This window comes from Zonotrichia leucophrys, chromosome 17 (genome assembly GCF_028769735.1).
Source record: "Zonotrichia leucophrys gambelii isolate GWCS_2022_RI chromosome 17, RI_Zleu_2.0, whole genome shotgun sequence".
Classification (NCBI taxonomy): domain Eukaryota; kingdom Metazoa; phylum Chordata; class Aves; order Passeriformes; family Passerellidae; genus Zonotrichia; species Zonotrichia leucophrys.
This window is the reverse complement of record NC_088186.1, coordinates 1,323,602-1,344,689: the sequence shown is the minus strand read 5'-3', so window position 1 is coordinate 1,344,689 and position 21,088 is coordinate 1,323,602. Positions and strand designations below refer to the sequence as shown.

The 21,088-nt window shown below is 43.8% G+C and overlaps 1 protein-coding gene across 10 annotated transcripts in view; it reads right to left on the bottom strand.

Moving 5' to 3' along the window:
• The window catches only part of DENND1A (DENN domain containing 1A), a 150,537-nt gene that overhangs the window by 20,696 nt on the left and 108,753 nt on the right, over positions 1 to 21,088 (bottom strand). For all 10 annotated transcript variants that reach the window (XR_010442262.1, XM_064728005.1, XM_064728006.1 and 7 more), the window contains exons 14-19: positions 11,268 to 11,369; positions 10,658 to 10,745; positions 10,094 to 10,134; positions 9,175 to 9,246; positions 8,051 to 8,107; positions 3,122 to 3,250 (exon numbers count right to left, since the gene is read on the bottom strand). Coding sequence is in view for 9 of the 10 variants with exons in the window: in XM_064728005.1 (XP_064584075.1) it covers positions 3,122 to 3,250; positions 8,051 to 8,107; positions 9,175 to 9,246; positions 10,094 to 10,134; positions 10,658 to 10,745; positions 11,268 to 11,369 (489 nt within the window). In the remaining variant the exon portion in view is untranslated. The remainder of the gene's footprint in view (positions 1 to 3,121; positions 3,251 to 8,050; positions 8,108 to 9,174; positions 9,247 to 10,093; positions 10,135 to 10,657; positions 10,746 to 11,267; positions 11,370 to 21,088) is intronic.

The window sequence follows — 21,088 nt, the reverse complement described above, 5'->3', positions numbered from 1 at the left end:
CTTGGTGTCCCACTCTGCCCCACTCAGGGCTTACTGGGCTCCCAGTGCTGCCCTGCCTGGCACACTGGGAACCATTCCAAGGACAGCTCTGGCAACTGAATATGCAGCAGGTGTTTGATGCTTAAAGGACATTTTGGTCAGGTTTTCACACAACAAACCAGCAGAAAGCAAGGAATAGGACATTCATAGAATCATTAAGGTTGACAAAGACTGGAAAGATCATCAAGTCCATCAAGTACCACAAGAGATGCTCTCTGTAGCACTGGATCTTCCACAACAATTAACCTTACTCTTCTCCCAAACCTAGAGCACTACTCAGTACTACAAACCTCCCATTTCAATCTTGGCCTTGGCTTGAAAATTGCTCCCTCTTCTCCCCACCCATTAAACCATAAGCTGCCTGTGCTGCTCCTGCTGCTTGTTGAGTGCAGTTGTGTTGTCCCAGAGCCCTTGGTGATAGTTCCTGTATTTGGTTGATGCAGGGATCAATAAGAAAGGTACACCCTGGGTAAAGCATGTAAAGTGCCACCCAGGAAAAGCAGGGCTCCCACCCGCCCACGATGGTGTCTTACTAAGAACATTCCAGTTTAGATCTTTACTACACTGCCCCAGGCTATCTGGCTAAAAATCCTTCTTTTCACCATCAATGGGAGCATTCCCACAATGTCTCAGCATTGCAGAAAGCATCACTCAATTCCATAATAAACAAGGCTCTCCAATGATGCCTGATCACCACTCACCAAGATGAGCCAGGACATACAGAATCTCCCCCCGTCAGCCAATTACTGCCAAATTTTGGTGAGCCATCAGCTGAGGGGCTGTGCTTTTACAGGCGTTTCAAGATATTTTACTGATATTTTTTGTAGCCGAACAACTGCAGATACACAACCGTGTTTGGAAAAGCCAGCAACTCCCTCACTCTAGGGTGAGAGATAATGAGTTAAAATTAAAGGTTGTTGCTGGCTCGCTAGCCCATCCCCCTTTAGCTAATCTGTCATGTAATGAAGAGAAGCACCAGCGCAGGACAGCTCGCTGCCGGCTCACTTACAGCGAGCTGATTAAGAATGTTCAACCAACAGCAGACTGCAGACCTTTCCGAGGAAAATAAATAGACTGTATGCAAATGTGTTTGTCACTTTGACAGCACGTCTCAATTAAAGGCCCGCGCGGCGCGGAGCGCTCTGCAGCGCCGGGCCGGGCTCCCGGCACCGCCCGCCCCGAGCCGGGCCCTGACCCCGGCGCATGCATGCATTTTAAACCGCGCTGCCAGCCCACAATGCTGCACTCCGAGAGAGCCCTGACAATGAGAAAAAAGCCTCTTTCATCCTCTTCAGTTTAGAAGAGCTGTGAATGCACAAACAGCCCTTATTTCAGAGTTCTTGTGCCTTTTTAATTGTTCCCACCTTCTGTATTCTAGACAGAGTTAAAAGTGACATTAAAATCTCTGCCTTTAATCACGAGTTAGAAGCCATCTCCCATTTATACAGTAAATGTTGCTGCTTTTTTCCTCCCCAAAGCCTTAATCTATATTTCATAAACCTGAACATCTTCTCCTTTTGAATGAACGTACGATTTCATGTTTGTTTTGGCACTGGGCTATCAGAAGGAGCAGCCCCGTGCCAGGACCGAGGCTGAGTCACACAGCCCCACAACTGCTAAGTCAGATGGGCTTTTGGAAACCAGCACTTGTAATGTGCTGACAGCAATACGCATTTAGCCAGCAAGCCTCTCCCCACAGCCAGGGGTCAGGGAAGCTGATGCATGTTTCCTTCAACACAGAAAAGTGATCATTAAAAAATTTGAAAGTGACTGTTAAAAAACCTCATGAATTTAAATTTGCACTTCCCAGTCAAATATATATTTCATTAATCTCCCATCATGTTTGAACCCTCCAACGTTCACAAAAATCGAAAGGAAACACTGAAAAAAAATTGTAATATCATCTGATTTCTGAGTGCTTCAAATGAAATGTAACATGTCCCTGCTGGAGCTAGATGGCTGCATTCCTCCAGTAGCCCCAACTCCTCTCAACTGCAGTGGCACTGAAAGTAACACAAAAATAAGTCTCTACTGAAAATACTTAATTGGAAGAGAAAGATTTTTTAAAAGTCTCCAAGAACTTACTTTTAGCACACTGGTTAAAGTACTGAAAAAAATCAATCTAATTCTGCAATGATGCAGACAACACTGCTGTGAGCAGTGAGCAGACCTCGGGTAGCCCCATCTCATACCTGAACAGTCAGTGCAGCCACACCAACTGGTTTCTATTCATAGATACTTCTCTAAAACTGGTTTGCTTCACATTTTATAATGTTTTACAATTGCTTTAAATTTACACTTTGCTTCCTTAGAAGAAATCAGATATTTCCTCCTGTTTTCTGGTCAGAACAGTGTAAAGAATAGATACAACAAAAGAAAGGAGAACAGTGAACACAAATCATGTCATTTTTCCGTCAGCCTATACTTAATAGGGGAACACTGGCAAACAGATAATAAACACTGGATGTTTTCCCATGAAAATCACAGCAACTACAACATTTTCTAAAGAGCCAGCTCTTCAAACCCCACCCCCAAACTCTCTGTTTCGCAGACATATCAAAAGAAACATTACACCAGTAACTAACGTGAACAGCTCAGCTGTCAATACTGAATACAGAGCACGCTAACAAGCTATTAATTGATTTTTCCATCTTGGTTCATCGCATTTAATTTTCAGAGAATGTTCAAATGCTTTAATAGTTGGACATCCCATATTGACACTAATGATCTGGCTAGATAGCAGCGGATGCTTTAAATTCTACACCCTCAGTCCTGAGAGCTGAAGCACCTTGCATGCTAAAACAGCTGCAAAATAGTTTCTAAAATTGCTACAATATTTATGCTTCCCCCATTCACTCATCCTTTATTTTCCTCAAAATCATAGTTTGAACAAAAGGAATCTGCAAACCCCAGAAAAATCAGGTTTTAGAATCCCCTTTAAACAGATAGAACAGAAATAAAACTAAACCAGCACAGTTCAGTGATTGAAGATAATGAAGCATTTGGCATATTTGCTATCATGACTTTCCTGAACTATTCTTGCTGAGGCACATGACTGAGAACAACTTACACTAAGACCTACCTGCCCAAAATGCACTGTGATTGGTCTCCTGTCCTCTCTTAATTTCGGGTCCTTCTTGTCAGGCAGGGGCGAGGGTGCCGCCCTCGGCAGGGGCTCCTCCGGCACGGCCGAGCCGTTCTCAGCAATGTCCTGTGGGGCAGGAAAAGGTGAAAAGCACGGCCACGAACGCTCCTCAGCGAGGGCAAGGTGCACAGAGGAGACACTAGAGGATAATGCTGACTAACAGTTCGGATGTTAGGGGAAAAAACACCAAAGTACAGAAAAGAAAATATCATTAGAATAAAACATTTCATCCATCAGAGCTTGTACATAACCCCTCTCTCCTCCCAGTACCAGTGCTGCAAACAGGACATTCAATAAAATGTCTGACTTGAACACGCAAAAGCCAGGAAGTGCATGTGGAGGAAAAAAACCATAGCTCAGATTTTCTATTTTAGAAATGAACTCAACAGAAGTGCAGCGACAGGGCATTCTGCTTATTGTAAACCTAAATGAACACAGTAATTCCATTAACTTACTGCACAGAATTACCCATAGCAGAACAATTACTGGTGGAAGTGGCAAGGAGAGATGGAACTCAGAACTTAGTTAGCTCTGCATTTCATCTTGGAGTCTGTGTGCACTGAATATGCCTCCAGGAGAGGGTACAACACCAAGGGCTGCCTGGCAGAACACTTTTTGTTTGCTTTGACTTTAGTTCTCATCTCCAGAAGTGAAGTGACCAGCCAGCCCAGGTTAGAGGACTTGGCAAGTACAAGGTGTGTAACACAGGTTTTGAAAAAGACAAAGGCCCGCAGACACCAGGAATCAGAGAAGAAGCAAAGAGTTTGAAAGTGAGTTGAGAAACAGTCTGTAACACAGTGGGCCCCAAACCTTACATCTCTGCAACAATGCCAAGGAAATAATGCTGGGTAAATATGGAGAGAAGGCTGCAGAGGCTGGAGCTCTGCAAGGCTGACCTGAGGGTGGCTGCTGCCACCGGCAGGGCTTTGATTCCCCGACCTCTGACACGGCCCGCGAGCCCCCGGCTCGCTCAGGTACAATAATGAGCCGTGTAAGCTGATGGCCAATTAGAAATGGTTCCTTTGGACACACACTGACCTAATGTGTTTAGGTCAAATGAAACAAAAAGCTGGATGGACTTTCTAAGGGGCTTTGTCTGCTCCACAGAGAAGCTGAGACCCCTCTTTAGATCCAGCTGGTAGAGCAGTGGTTCCCCGATATGGGCATAGGGATCATGGGGAATTAACAACTTGTTAAGGTCAAACTAGAGAGAAAAACTTTTTTCCCCCCCGCCCTTCAGCTGCACAATGCCACCTTGTCTTGAAAAGGTACAACAAAGTCCTCCGAATTACTAACAAAGAGCCCCAAAGCAAGACATGGTCAAGAAACCCGAGTGTCTCCAAACTCCTACTCAGCTCCAGCCAGCACCGAGCCCCCAAGGGATCTCCTCAGCCTGGGACTCCCAACCTGTGGCTGCCCCGTTCCTTGCAGGGAAGCCCAACACAAGCCCTGTTCCACACTCCTGTGGGGTGGAGCCGCACTGCAGGTGCCTGGAGCTGCCCGAGCTGCAGCGCTGCCAGGGCCACCCAGCCGTGCTGAGCAGGGGCTGCTCCCGCCCTGCAGAGCCTCCAGCCAGGCTGCAACAGCTGGGAGCCAATGGAGGGCAAGGCACCTTCCCCGCAGATCCCCAAAGAGCCACAGCAAGGACACAAACGTTTGGACGTGAGGGGAATGGGAGGAGATGAAAGATGGAGAGAGATTAAGTCATTAAGAAAAATCCCCTCAGTTGTGTAACGATCACTGCAAATCCTTGAGCTTTTATTGCTATAGATTGCCCCTACTTCGCTGATGATATAATTGCATATAAAAGATAACATGTTCCTAAAGCCTACTTCCACTGTCTTTGGTGCACGGACTTCCAATGAAACCACAATATATATTTTTTTAAAACTGCTTAATAAAAGATAAGAATTAAATTATTTCATTCCTCTCTATTTTTTCAACATCCCCAAAAGGCAAACAAATCATCAATACAGCTCCACTCATCAAAGCAAAATCTGCTTCACAAAAGTTTGTTTTCTATCTTCAATGAAAACACATTGGAGTTAAAAAACCAGTGAAAAACTATCTTATTTTGTAATGGACTGCAAACACTGGCTAGAGAGGAGCAAAACACATTCTGAGTGTCTTGAATGTTGTGCAGGTTGTGTTATAGAGCTCTAAATGAGTTGTTTCTAGAATACCAGGCATTAACTAGAGCCACACAGGGCTCCAGTAACTAAAATAATGTTGAATATATTAATGGCGAGTGCCCAACCATTTATATAAATTGTCTTAGCCAGAGCTTTCAGTAAGTTCCATTCTCCAGACTGAAAGATGAGGACGGTACCATTCATATTCCTCCCTCTTCCTAATTCTATGCAGTTAAGCTTCAAATGAGCCACTAACGGAGGGACTTGACCACCACGGTCGGTGAGATGGAAAAAGGCAGCCTTTGCAAAAAAGAAAAAAAAAGGGAAATGAAAAAGAAAAAAGAGAAAAAAGAAAGAAAAAAAAGAACTATATCAGATATAAAATAAAGCTACTAGGCTGTATCTATTAACAATTATTTGCTCTCACTCATAAGAAGCCTCTGAAAACTATTTCTGTTGCTTTGAAATACTGCACCACAAATGAACAAGGGATGGAAATGGAGCACCATTCAATCTCCACTATCATATTAAAGAAGGACCTTACACACACCACAGTGACCTCTCAACAGGTCAATCCTGCATTTCTCATTTGCAATTCAAACCCAAGACTGGAGCAGACCAAGGGCAAAATGGGCTCTTGATTATATTTAAGAGGTCACCATTGCTATGCAGAGTTGGAAGAAGCAGAACCTCCAGCTTTATTGCATTTTTAAATTATATCTTGTACAGTAGCTGCTCAGATTTGGCAGCAAAAACTGGAAAAGGGATGTTTATATTTGACTTTTCCTTACCAGGGGCCTGCATACTTTCTATATTAATAATGGAAAATAGTATGTTAAAATGCAGTGGATAGTAAGTTCTGTTTAAAAATAACCTTAGGTTACTCTTAGAAGATGAAAGACTAGCATCCCAAATTTGGCAAAAAGTAAGTATTTAATGATACCAGAATGTCAGACAGTTAATACTCACACACGCTAGTGAGGAAACAGGATAAATGCAATGCTCTCACATAAAAACTGGGGAGGATGCATTAATAGGCCTGTGCATAACAGACCCATAATGAAGCAGCCCTTCATTTAGATTAAAAATGAGGGTAACCAAAGCAATGTTTGCTATTTTTACCACTTTTAACAGAGGAATCCCTAATTTTAGTTACCTTCCTGCCTGCTTTCACATGGAGAAGAGGACGGGACACAGAAAAGGACAGAATAAAAAAGGAAGGAGAGGTTGAGCAGTGTGTGTCAACTACTCACAGCTATCTTTTAAGTTCCTGTGAAAGCCTATGTTGAACAATCATGTTTAAGCATCTCACTTACAGATACACCACATAAAGAAGGTGAACCAAAATTGGGCCATTTAGTTGTAAATGTTATGTGTATTTTTTAAAGGGCTGCTTGCTGCTTGACAGACTAGGAAGACAACAATAATAATAAAACAAAGCAATGACTGAATGAGGCTTTTCTCAGCCTGGTACACAAATGTCACACAACAGCACACAACTCTATTATCATTTAAAATGCAGGAAAAAACCTGCTCACATTACACAGCTCCAACAGCTTTAGGAACACACGCAGAAAGGCAGAACGTCATGTCCAGAGGTGAAACACGGGCAATGACATAAAGAAATCCAGGTACAAGAAAACTGCTTCATGTTTCTACTGTTTTCAAATTATACCTACAGTGGTCATATATAATGTAGAGTAATAAAATAACATAAAAGCATCTGAAGGCACTTTATCCTCCCCGAGATTCTGCAGCAGTGTCAGGAGGGCTCAGAGAGGGGCCAGCAGCTGGAATGCACACAGGCAAATCCTGGGGACAGGCTGAGAGCACTTCTGTCTGCCCACGAGCACTTGGAGCCCTGACTTAAGAGGATGGTCTAGAAATTTAGAGAAGAAATTTACAGAGAGAGCACAGATTAAACAAAACCCACCCAAACTCCTATGCAACAAATTGAATACAAATTTCTGAATCAGAAGCTCAGTTCTCTCGGCAGGTCAGCTGCCTGGCTTCCTCCTGAGGCACAGAATAAAGGCAGTCTCTGCCCTAAGCCAGGGCAGTTACCCAGCTCTCATCAGGTGTGTGCCAGGGTGGCAGGAGCTCTGTTGGAAAGGAGCAGCTGGGACTGGAGAACACATCCCTCCAACACAGCGGAGCAGCTGGAATTGTGCTGTTTACAAACACACAAACACACACATACACACACATTTGGGAAACAACAAACAGTTGGAGTTGTTTTTCCTCCAATAATTCCAACTGGCAATTGACATCAACTCTACTAAAATCCTTCCTGTCTGAACTTTGCAGCAGACATTCAGGAAATGCAGAAATCCCCTTCCCAACGGCTGTTTTTCCTGACTGATAACTGCAAAAATAACAACAAATTGCCATTTGCAAAAAGTTCACTGCCAGAACTGTAGGGAAGTGCCCCCGATCCACATGCAGTCCCCTCACACAGTGCCCCAGCACGAAGGACAGGAGCAGGACCACTCCAAGCAGAACACTCAATTTTCTGGCTTTTGTGGGTTTAAGTCAGAGCTTTCATGTATTTGAAGACAATTTTTTTTTGTCTGTGAATATTTATAAGTGTGAAAAATCCAGGACAGCTGGTAATGCATTTTGAAGTGTGCTAACAGCACTGTATCAAACAGCTTCCTATTGATCACATCATGCTTTCAGTGGCTAAGGATTTCAGACGTGGTGCTTATACATTTTGAATAAGAACTTCAAGTACCTTTTGCTTCAAGCGGTTTTTCACTTCTTTTATTCCCATTTTTGCATGATCTTTTGCCTGCATGAAAAATAATTTAAGTTAAAATTCCCTTCTATTTCCAGCAGTGACTAAGTTTGTTTTCAGTTAATAAAAATGGCAATAACAAAATGCAACAGGACACTGAAAACACATTAAAACAAACAGAAAGCTAAAAAGATCCCAAATAAACAAAAAACACCACCCCATCTTTGTTGTAAAAATTTTGCTTTCCCTGTTTTGAAGCCACAGACATCTTCCATCGTTTTGCATTCCACACGCTCAGTGTTCCCCTGCAAGTATTTATCTTTGCTATAAACTTCTATTCTTCCACACTGGCAGTGAGCCTGCAAATTCTCCTCACACTGCTCTGGGTGCCAGTCCCATTTAGCAGAGCCAATCTCATCCTACTCCTTTCTCTCAGGCTGGAGGAAGGGAGGAAAAAACCCCAAAGTTTGAACGGTTATCTCGATGCTTTTTGTAACATTATTTCCCAGAACTGAGCATATAAGAAATCCTCACTTGTTTCTGTGCTGTTTGATCTGGCAGAGCGGAGCTGGCAGCCACACACGATAGCACAGCAACACACCAGCTGTTTGTTAACAGCTCTGAAAACACTTCCATTTAAAGAATAACTCAGTAAGTTGGGCTCTAAATAAGCAGGTATAAGAAATCTCTAGGGAAAATTAATTGACATTTAGAAAAGATGGAAACAATTTGGAAAATGAGAGGATTCCCTTCTTTCGATGAAGCTGCAAGCAGGGCAAGCTGAGGTAACAATGATTTCCAACAGAGCAATGATGAGATGGTAGAGCTGCCTAGCAGAGAACACAGGCACTATTTCCCAGAAAGAGTTCTGTGTAATAAATGGAATTTATCATCTGTACTTTCAAAAGAAATCACAAGTTCCCATTGTACTTTGCATTTCAATTGAGTTTAAATTTCAAAATGACTTTTTCATTTAAATTTGAAATTTGAATGAATGTATATTTTGAGTAATTTTCTGAGTCCAATAAAAATGGATTTAAGTCTTGAGTCTCATTTGAAAGGTCTAAACAGAATTGTAATTAGACTCTTATCTCAGTAGTAAGCCAGTCCTCAATACTTACAAACTTATAGACAGTCTTCATGGCGGGGTTAGCCTTGGTCTTTACTGTGTTTAAAATGGCTCCACTTCCTTTCTGTAATTATAGTAACAAGGGAAGAAATGTTATCAAAGCTCTTTAAAGCAAACAGCCATCTAAAATCCACCATTCTTAACTTAAAATAACAGAGCATTAACTATCCTTATTAGCAGAGCTGAGTATGAAAAGGTCAGATTTAAAGAAAAAGACCCAAGGAAAACGACTCTGAATGTCGCTCTGGTTTTGCCCAGCTCTGCATTCAGCACTTGTCCAAGGGACAATGCAGGTGCCTCCCTTGTCTTACACATCTCACAGCTGTGCCCTGTGCCTCCACTCACCTCATGCTGTTCTGTACACTCCACTAAAATCCTGACCAAGTTTAAGACACAAGTATCCTGAGCAGCACAGGACAGTCTGTACGTTCAATTTGAGGAGGGGAGACCTGGTTTTACTTTGCTCTTTTCCCTTCCCTCATCCCACAGTCCTGTTTATCACACACGGTGCCTTTTTCAGACACAAGTAGTTGATAAAGGGATAAAGTGAGGGAAAATGAAATCTAACTCCAGTCACAAACATTAATTCTAGAGCAGCTGAATCTCATGTGATGAACACAATCCAAGTGATGAGCCAGTGATGAATGCACTGCAATGATCTGCTCACCTGGCTGGTGCTGTGCAGCCCTGCCACACCCCACCGACTACACACAAGGGCAAAATCCAAGCAATTCAACCCTGGCTAATGTTGTATTTCCTACTTTCAGTGCAAAATAACATTTCCAGAGATGAAATTTGATTATATGCAATCAGATGTAAACAGCTTTAAGATTTACTGTCTCTGTCACTACATGAAAACCTTCAACAGGCCAACCCAGTTCAGGGTGTCTGGCAGGAGCTCACGTGCTTACCCTCACTGTGGACAGCCACTGGTGGTACAGTTTGTCACTACCTATGGAGAACCAAACACAAAAACAAATTGTAACCCTCTGCTGAACAGAAAATAAGTTAAAAACGTGAAGTGTTGGCACTTAGTGGCTGTGGAGCATGGGCAGAACAGGACAGCCAGCCTTTTCTTTCAGGAGAAAACATAACATTGATGAGAGATTTACACTCTCCTGTTTTCTCTGTGTTGTCTCAGACATTTGAGAACACAGGTGTTTTTAAGTTCACTAAAAGAAATCCGAGGTGGTTCTGGGTAAAGCCAAGATTTTTCCTCCAATGCAAGAACTCTTTTAGTTGTACTTTATTAAAGTGGTAACGCTGAGGTTTTTTAAGACTGAACAAGCATTACTTAGACTACAATACATTATTCAAAGCTCCTGACAGACGAAAGAACAAAAATTTAAGACATTTCAGGCTGCCAGGATCACTAAGCCTGTTATTTACCTAGCAGCAATGACCAATTACATCACGATAACCCACAAATGGTAAACCAACAAAAGTGTCTGAAATTACCTGAGAATATTTCTTACCTGCATATTCTCCCATATTTATCTCCTCTTCAAACACGTCACTGAAGCCCTCCCCAGAGTTCAGCAGATCCAGACGCCCATCAATGAACTGCATCAGCATTAGAAGACAGAAACACATCAACCATCCATCTTTATCCTTTCCAAAAGACTTTATCTTTCATTAGCTGGAATAACCTCAATGTTTGCATTGGGTAGGGACTCAAAATAGAATGAAAATACCATCCAAACTGACACAGTGTTGCCCACTGCCCTAAGGTGTGTGGCTTTGCTAAAAACCAGCACTCATGTTTGGCTACACATACATGTTTTCAGCTGCCCTAAAGCAGCAGTTCTATGTTCAACAGTAATATGGCTCCTGGACAAAGTGTACAGGAGGTATCTTGGGTCTAGGCATGCTCAGGTAAGAAAAATCCTTGAGTTCAGAGACCATTAGTGGGAAAACCCAGCCACCTCTCAATATACAGAAAGCCTCAGCACCCCAGTCTGAGAGAAGCCAGCAAGCAGGAACTGAGGGGCTGCACTACAGGATCAAGGGCCACAGAAACAGCCCCTCAGCCCCCACCTGAACTGTTACAGAATCTGCTTCCCCATGGATCACTGGAGGCAGTACCTGCTTGAAGAGCTGCAGCTGGATGGCATTCTGCAGGAACTGCCTCATCACAGACGAACGGTGGGACACGAACGCTTCCTCGCAGAAAGTGATGGGTTCACCCTGGAGAGTTCAGAGCATTAAACACTCCAACAGCCTTGACTGAGACCCTGTGAATCCACTGCCTGCACCTGGCCTTCTTCCCTTCCAAAATAAACAGGTAAGGAACACAGACCTTACCTAGCGTTGAGTAAACTGCACTTTATTTGCAGGTCCCAACCACAGGATGGAAAAACAGGCTGGAAAATTGCAGAGCATCAAAATAAACCAGAGTGGCTTTACACACATTTCGCTAAAGCTGAAGAACTTTCATCATTCAAAAAGCTAACACTACTTACTCTCCCCAAAATACGACACAGAGTCATGTGAATTCCTTATACTCTGCTTATTTGCCTCAGCAGAGCCAGCACAAACGGGTCAGGAACGTCCACTCTGTTCTTTCCACACCTCTGAAAAACTCATATTGGAGGAGCAGAATTCCCCTTTTTCCCAATCTTGTCAGCAAAAGGCAGAAATTGTTTTGCAGTTCTACTTTTATCTTATTTTAATGAGTTATGGTAATGCTGAAGTCTGCTGCGTATCTGCTGTAAGGGCACCAATTTCTTCCACACATCTACAAATACACAACAGAGGAAGCAAATATATTTACTGAATTAAAAAAAAAAGTAACAAAGAAGGACTAAATTGTACTGATGTATAATTATTATGGATGCTCATACTAAGCCACATATATGCTTATGGATGCTCATATTAACTCAAAATATATTTGGACTCTTCATCTGTTGAGCATTCAAAATTAACATTAGACAGCAAAGAGTCTTAAAGCATTCCCTTTTAAAAGGATGATATAATTCTATTTCTGAAAGCTTTAAATTAGTAACCTCATATTTACCAGTGGCTGCGTAAAATCAACAGGGCAGCTAAAATGACTGAGGAAAGGATTAATTGCAAGTGTCTGTTTAAGCACAGGATGAATATTCCTGACAGGGGGAAGAAGTTACTTTCTTAGGAGAGTTTCTGTCACACCCCTTGCTTGAACTAGTAAATTTCCATGGATTTGGAAGAAAAAGCAGGTTTCTTACCTGATAGTTACAGTTTTAGGGTAATTTATTTTAAAAATAATAACCTGGTTTTGATTTACTCTCTTCACAGGGAAAACCAAAATCACTACATACTTTCCAGGTAAGAAGTGTGAGCATGAAAAAACTACTTTTTTCTTCTTTGCTGAGGCTTTGCTCTCATCAGAATAAAGAATTATAAGACACTTGATCATAAAATAAACAAAGAGGAAATGTTTGGAAAAGCAGGTCTGGCTGGTGTGTGCATGCATATTAGACACGGGTGCCAGTCTCCAGGACACACATGACGAAGGCTCTGGCTCCAAAGCCAAGGTGTGCACAGTCTGAAAGGTTTTACTGCATTTAAATGACTGTCATCTACTTGACCAGTGTGAAAAAGGCTTTCCCATTAACTTCAGATACTGGAATGTAACAAAGGATCCCTGAAAAATATTTTATCCATGTCAGAGAAATCTGAGTGAAAAGAGCTGGGAGGAATAGGTAAAGAGAAATGCAGATTAGTTCACTAGCACCGATGTTCACCTAAGGAAGGTTTAGCTTTTGTTTAACCCTCACTTTAAAAAGCCTTGAAAGGAAACAAGCAGCCCTCCCTATCACCTACAGGAATGCAGGTGCCCCCCTGGCCAGAGAGGAGCGTGGGCAGCGTGGGACGAGCTGGGCCCTGCCAGGGGAGGCGGCGGTGCCCGGCTGCACCTCCAGCAACACACACCCTGCAGCTGGGCACCGGCAGGGCCCGCACGCTTCCTCCCAAAGTACTAATGATCGAGTTTGTTCATCAGCTTGATTAGACCTTTTGACTTCTTCAGAGACATTTCAGCCTCAACGGCTGCTGGATGACAGAAAAAAACTTTAATCACGGAGGTCAAGCGTGAGCTTTGCGGCTCAGAATGCATTAGTGCCTCCCACCCTCGCTGACCTCCCCGAGGTGCATCCACCGTTCCACCCCCAGCCACAGCTTCAGGACAAAAAGACAAGCTGGACAATAAGACCATTTTCCTGACAGACCTGGTTAACTGTAAATTATAAAGCTAATCAGCTCTGCTTTTACTGACAAATGACATTATACACGGGGGGACACCCGCAGAACTGCAGCTCTGGTGTGAAATGAATGGTCTTGTTGGCATGTGAAACAAGTAAAATAACTTCTCCTGAAAAACTCATCAACTCCTAAACTCGCTGGTTCCAACAATTAAAATTTAGGCCATGATTCATCAACACCTTACATATCCATTAATATCCTTTTCAACTGTAAATGCCTAACAGAGGCTGAAGTATTGCACTGCAAAGGCTCTAAATGTGCGCACAACATGACTCGATGAGGAATCTGACTTGATCTGTAATGTTACAGATAATTCACATCTATTTCAAGATTGAACCACAGAATTCTTTTTATTACAAAAATGTACACATTTAATCTGCAATCTTAACACAACAGAAAAAACTTTAAAATATAGGATTAAGATTCCCAGATGTGCTGCAAAAATAGGTGCCTTTTCTTTATGTCTTTGCAAACCTCCTTTATATGACTATTTCATATTCATCTGGCATAATGAAGTTCATCAGGGCAGTGCTGCATCTCATGACCCCTGAAAAAGCTGAAAAGTTTCAGCCCACATCTGATCTGCTGCCAGACATATTTTTATATTGCAATTCTGTTACATTTTAAAATAATGCTTAAAATTACTTAAGGCAGCAACTGGAAAATAAAAGGAGTCTAGGACTTATTTCAGACTGCTCTAGAGTTTCAGGAAACCTGCTGTTTTATATTATGAAGCCATAATACAAATTAAAAGATAAAGCCCAATTTTGTTTAGTTACACTGTAAAACATTTCATCACAATCCCTCATATTTTAAGGAAATCACTTTTCCTCAGCTCACTGATTATGGCAGGAACTTTCAGAGTATAAAGGACTAAACTACATTACAACTGCACAGAGCTGCTCTGCACACACACACACACACACAGAGCCCCACTACAACAGCACAGAGCTGCTCTGCACACACACACACACACACCACAACACACACAACATGCAACACACACACACACGCACACACACACACAGCCCCGCTACAACTGCACAGAGCTGTTCTGCACACACACACACACACACACACACACACACACACACACACAATCACACACACACACACGCACACACACACACAGCCCACTACAACTGCACAGAGCTGCTCTGCACACACACACACACACACACACACAGCCCCGCTACAACTGCACAGAGCTGTTCTATACACACACACACACACACACAGCCCCGCTACAACTGCACAGAGCTGTTCTATACACACACACACACACACACACACAGCCCCACTACAACTGCACAGAGCTGCTCTGCACACACACACACACACACACACACACACAGAGCCCCACTACAACTGCACAGAGCTGTTCTATACACACACACACACACACAGCCCCACTACAACTGCACAGAGCTGTTCTGCACACACACACACACACACACACACACACAGCCCCACTACAACTGCACAGAGCTGTTCTGCACACACACACACACACACACACACACAGCCCCACTACAACTGCACAGAGCTGCTCTGCACACACACACACACACACACACACACACACACAGCCCCGCTACAACAGCACAGAGCTGTTCTGCACACACACACACACACACACACACACAGAGCCCCGCTACAACAGCACAGAGCTGTTCTGCACACACACACACACACACACACACACAGAGCCCCACTACAACTGCACAGAGCTGTTCTATACACACACACACACACACACACACACAGTCCCATTACAACAGCACAGAGCTGCTCTGCACACCACACACACACACACACACAGAGCCCCACTACAACAGCACAGAGCTGCTCTGCACACACACACACACACACACACCCCCACTACAACAGCACAGAGCTGCTCTGCACACACACACACACACACACACACACACACACACAGCCCCACTACAACTGCACAGAGCTGCTCTGCACACACACACACACACACACACACACACACAGCCCCACTACAACTGCACAGAGCTGTTCTGCACACACACACACACACACACACAGCCCCACTACAACTGCACAGAGCTGCACACACACACACACACACACACAGCCCCACTACAACTGCACAGAGCTGTTCTGCACACACACACACACACACACACACAGCCCCACTACAACTGCACAGAGCTGTTCTACACACACACACACACACACACACACACACACACACACCCCCGCTACAACTGCACAGAGCTGTTCTGCACACACACACACACAGCCCCGCTACAACAGCACAGAGCTGTTCTGCACACACACACACACACACACACACAGCCCCGCTACAACTGCACAGAGCTGTTCTGCACACACACACACACACACACACACACACACACACACACACAGCCCCGCTACAACTGCACAGAGCTGCTCTGCACACACACACACACACACACACACACACAGCCCCGCTACAACTGCACAGAGCTGCTCTGCACAGCAGCACACGCTGCAGCACCAGGGCTCAAGGCACACACAGAGATGCCCACTGACAGGGGACAAGCTGCAACTGCAGTGCCACTGCAGCACCCCCAGGACACAGCAAAGCCAGGGCATGCACGCAGTCATTATCACCTGATGCTGCAAATAACCACATCCTGCACTGACAATGGCTGTGCTGCACATGGCAAAGGAAAGCCAGCAGGGATATTCTAGGAGTCATCAGCCTTAATTCCACCCAGAATGATAAAGCAAGGCAGGAGAATCATCTGGATACATATGTGTCTATGTCAAGCACAGCAGCAACCAAAGGCGAGGCACTGCCCTGCAGACCTTTCCAGAACTGTGATGGCAATGTCAGGGAAAGATTAGCTCATCACAGCTGAAGAAGGATCATCAGCCAGCCAGCGGGATTCCATAAAGAAAACCTGAAATTGGTGACTGACACCTGAGAGGACATTAGCTCATTCAGCTTGCAATTGCACTGACAAATAACCTCCCATAACCAGTCCATACATCCAGCACAAGAGAGCTCTTTGCATCCACCTCAGTCATAATGGGATCCAGAAAGCAGAGATCAAACTCTCTGCATTAAATGAACGATACCAGAGCTTTATTAGCATCTCAGGATGCAGCTCAGGAACAAAGAAATCACGTGTTCAGAGATTTGACCACACGCCTTCTAAAGCAAAGTACATTCAGGCTCTGTTTGATAAGAGACTACCAGTTCTGATGAATTATTATTGCCAAGTGCAATCTTGAAAAGCATTTGAAAGCCACGTATTACGAATGCAGACTGCACTGCCCAAACAGTGCAGCCTCACGTAAGAGCTCAGCTCCATCACCAGCCCAATTTCAGACTTTTTCAGCTCCCTACTACAAAATACAGCCTCTGGTAGAGACACAACAAGAGGGCACAAAACCAACTTCAAATAAAAGATGAAACTGTCAAAAAATGTGTAACTAGAGAAAACTTCCATGGCAGAGCAATGGTTTTGCTTCTTTCAAACTCAGTTAGTTCATCAGGATACCTGACATTTTCCTGTCAGACCAAGTAAATGACACACACTCATACCCACAACTAATGAAAGCACATGACTGTAATGGAGGCAGCCAGCTTTCCAAGTGTTCATATGGCGAATTCCAGCCATTGCCTGCCCTGATTTCATCACCTACAGCAGCCAAACACTTCCTGTCCCTACGCAACTGCTACAGCTTCCTAGATGGAACTCAAGCAACAAGCCTAGCACATGAAGTGCAAGCAAGCCAGCAAGAAAGCTTTTAGGGCTGGGAGGAAAAAGAAAGGAAAAAAAAAATCACCATTTCACAGATCAAGAATAGAGGCATGAAAATAATAAGTAACTTGTACACGGTCACAAAAGTCTCTGGCAGAGCCAGGGAAAAGAACCGAAATTTCTTTAATCCCTGCTCAGTCCCTTAAATACAAGGCTATTCTTCCTCTTCCTACTTGATATTGTGTCAATGCAGGAGTGTAGGTGTTGAAAGACTAACAAAAGGAAAGTAATAGTATGGTATTATGAGCTGAGAAACCTAATCTTTATCAGATACAGCAAATCTCTATGATGCTGCCTGCACTGGGAACTCTCTCTTTGTCCTGAATATGCTTTAAATTACTGGTATAATGTGTACTGGATATTGTTCCACTCTTATATTTATTCCACAAAAACCCCTGTGGCCTGCATGCGATTTTATCATTAGCTGGCAAGGTAATTTCAGGGCCTGGTTCTGCAATCATTCCATGAGCAATGCTGCCATTGAAGCTGGGACGTTCGGCATGCAAAGCAGCTGCCAATTCAGGGTCCCTGCAATGAAAAGGCCTTTTTCTATTTTAACTATTGTGGAATATTAGTGACAATACAGAGGAGGAGAAAAATTGCAGTGCAATTCTTTAAATGAGTTATTTTATACTATGACAAAATATAAAAGTGTGCTTGGAAAAACAATCTACACAAAGTATTGCCTATCGGATAAACCACGAGCTATTTTTGCTTCACCTATTAAAACTCAATAGAATAGAAAGTACTTGGTAAAATAGGAAAAAAAATAATCTCTGTAGAAATAACAAATCATTGGCCGAGATTTACAAATTACCAACATGCCTCAAGACCACAAATGTTAATATTTTGCTTCCTTTGATTTCTTAGATATACGTAAAAAGTCCAAACTCATCCAAATCAACGAGGTTTCCAGAAAAATACGTTGAAAATATGTTTTTGTGCACAATGTCAATGACTCCTTTGTCTCAAGATCTCCAAAACCATATTCAATAAACAGATATTTTGAAGAGCAGGGCATTTTACTGTAAGATTTAGATGCTGATATAGATGCAGAAGGAGAACAAACTGTTTTTAACTTCACTAAAGCAATTTGAGAGAAGCCTTAGTCATAAAGAGAGGTCATGAAATCCCACTCTCTTAGCTAAGTAACAAACCTCCTGACTCTATAAATAAAATGGATCTAATGGAATGAAACTTTAATTTTGCACTGAGTCAGACACACCCAACCCCTGGTAGATCCCCCGATGTACCTGGTGTAAGAACATGGCCTGCAGTGCCCCCTCCTTCCCAGAGGAAGTGGCAAAGGAAATGCCACAGCAGAACTCCCTGAGGGAGGATCTGTCCCTCTGTAAGGCCACTTGGCAACTCGGTGAGGAAGCCTCAACTACCGCCACGGAAAAACACAGCCAGAAAAGGCTTCCCTTAGAGCAGATCCTGTCCCCTGACAGAGGTTACCGGGGCCCTGCATTAGGAACACTGGAAAAAGGTTCCATTCCCTCATACAAATGAGAACTTTTCACTCTCTTTCTACCATTTTCTCACCCATTGTCAGAAAGAGGCACAGATTTTACCTCATGAGCAGGCAAGACACAGAAAACACCACATCAGTACAATCATCAAAGCTGCTGATGGTCTACCACTTTCATCAGAGCTCCTTGATCACTAGAAGACCCATCTCACAAAAGGCTCAGGATCCAAACATATTAAAAAGTATCATTTTTATAGGTTAGATTTCATTTTCCCAGGCTCTTCTGTACAGCATCTCACAGCTTGCAGTTCTTATTTAAATACTTGAAAAAGTAAGAAACTACAATTAAAAAAAAGAAACCTCGCCTCTGAGAGCCTGGGAATGCTGAGTCTTCCATGCAGATAGTGCCAGATCTGTAATCTGCCTCAGTCCCCCAGTTCCACCACGGTACACTCATAAACAGCAAGTTGCATCCAGGGTGAGGACAAAAGCGGAAGCAGACTTTTCCTTTCTCTGCTCTCCGCACACGTTTTGCTCTGTCCATGAATTGTCCTGCATTCCTGCAAACCCACAGGACACCACAACCTGCAGCAAGTGCAATCACATCCCGCTGGGCCACAGGGCTCCTCCCAGCTCCCATCCTATGGCAACACATTCCTGACATGGAAACCGCGCAAAATTCCAGCTCCTTTGTGAGGGGAAAGCGCCATCTAATTAGAGCCCATGTGCAGGGAAGCATCTGGCTGGGAGCAGCGGAGCGGCGGCTCCGGAGCTGTCGCGGAGCCCAGGCGGGAGCGCCCGGAGCTGCCCGGGGCACGGGGCCAGCAGCGCGGCTGTGGGCTCCGACAGGCAGCAGATGGGCAGGGAGCGCCGGGCCTGCTCCCCTCCGGACCCACGCGCCCTCAGAGATCAGCCAGAGCTCGTACAAGTGCTCCTCATCTGCCCTGGAACCTCTGGCTTCCACCAAGGAAACACAACTGAACGTGCCAACGTTTCCACCACCAGAGTCCACAGGCAGTGCCTCCATCCCGTCTATGTAACGGTGATGCGAAGCTGCAACAACTGACAAAACATGATGCAAATATTTTAAAAATAATTCATTTTGATGCTTTATTGTGGCATTCACTTACAACTGCATTCTTGGAAAAATGCACAGGAATTTCTGTGATTCATGCAGTGCATGATTCCATCTTGGCTGGGGAAGTTTGATGCTGTTTTAATTATTAATAAAGTAAAACAAACGTTCCCCTACACATGCAAAAGAATTTTTAATAACAATAAAAGAATTGTTAATAATGATGTCTCTCATTGTGGTGACCTCACAGCTTGGAGGCCCTATTTTCTGTTAATAATTTTCAGTTACGTGAATACATATTTTTTGTTCCAAATTCCTTTTTCAACTCAAGGGCTTCCGTTCACATTAGCTCAGCAGCCTGCTAAGAGTATCTTCAAGGGAAAGAGAGTTGACTAAAGTCCATGAAAACTCCTCACTTTGGCTGGAAAGCCCATTCATTCACACAGGCACTGCCCATGCCTTGCAGGAGGCACATCATCTTCTACACATTTTAGAAGATGAATTTTCCAGGAAAACATTTTTTTCTTGCCTCAACTCCCTCAGAAAGATGGCCAGCTTGTGAGTGCAGCTGCCTGCAGCCCAATATTCATATTCCACAAGGCAGAGTATTGCAGGGAACTAACCCGAAGCCAATTCTTGCCAGTGCCAGAGAGAAGCTGCCCCATGGCTGCTGGGAATGCTCACAGCAGGCACTGCCTGCAGAAGCTTCAGGAACGCTGGCTGCTGAGGAAAGAGTTCCTAAGGAACAGCCACGGCTGACTGTGGACACGGGTACAACGCTGGGACCCAAACACACACAGAACGTTCCGGAGCTGCCTCAGCAGCACCGCTAATAACCAACAACGTTCAGCGCTCTAAATTTCCCCAAGTCTCCTCTAGGTATTGACCAGGAATTGCTACGGCTCAGAATCACCCTGAACACTTCATTAGCACAGTTACTGCCTGCTCCATTGATCACTACAAGTGTATTTTTCCATGTTTCTATTTTAGCAGTACTAAATTACATTGCTTCAAACACAGAAGTTGCTCATCACCCAACGGTGCGCTATGTCCGGCTATCGCTGTGTTTGACATGTAGCGGCAATTTCAGCTCATTTTTTAGGATGCAGCAAAACACTCCGAAACTTTTAAAAACATTTTCGTCACAAACAAACTGCTTCCCTCCCAGATCACATCCAACTTGATTAGGCATTAAATTTGCAACTGCCTATCCTTCGACCCTCTATAAATACTGGCAAAGGTTCCAAGCAGCTCTGCTGGTGCTAAAGAGTTAAAGCGTGGTGCTGTGGTCACTGTAAGTAAGCAGTTTGGGTAAGCGATATTGCTG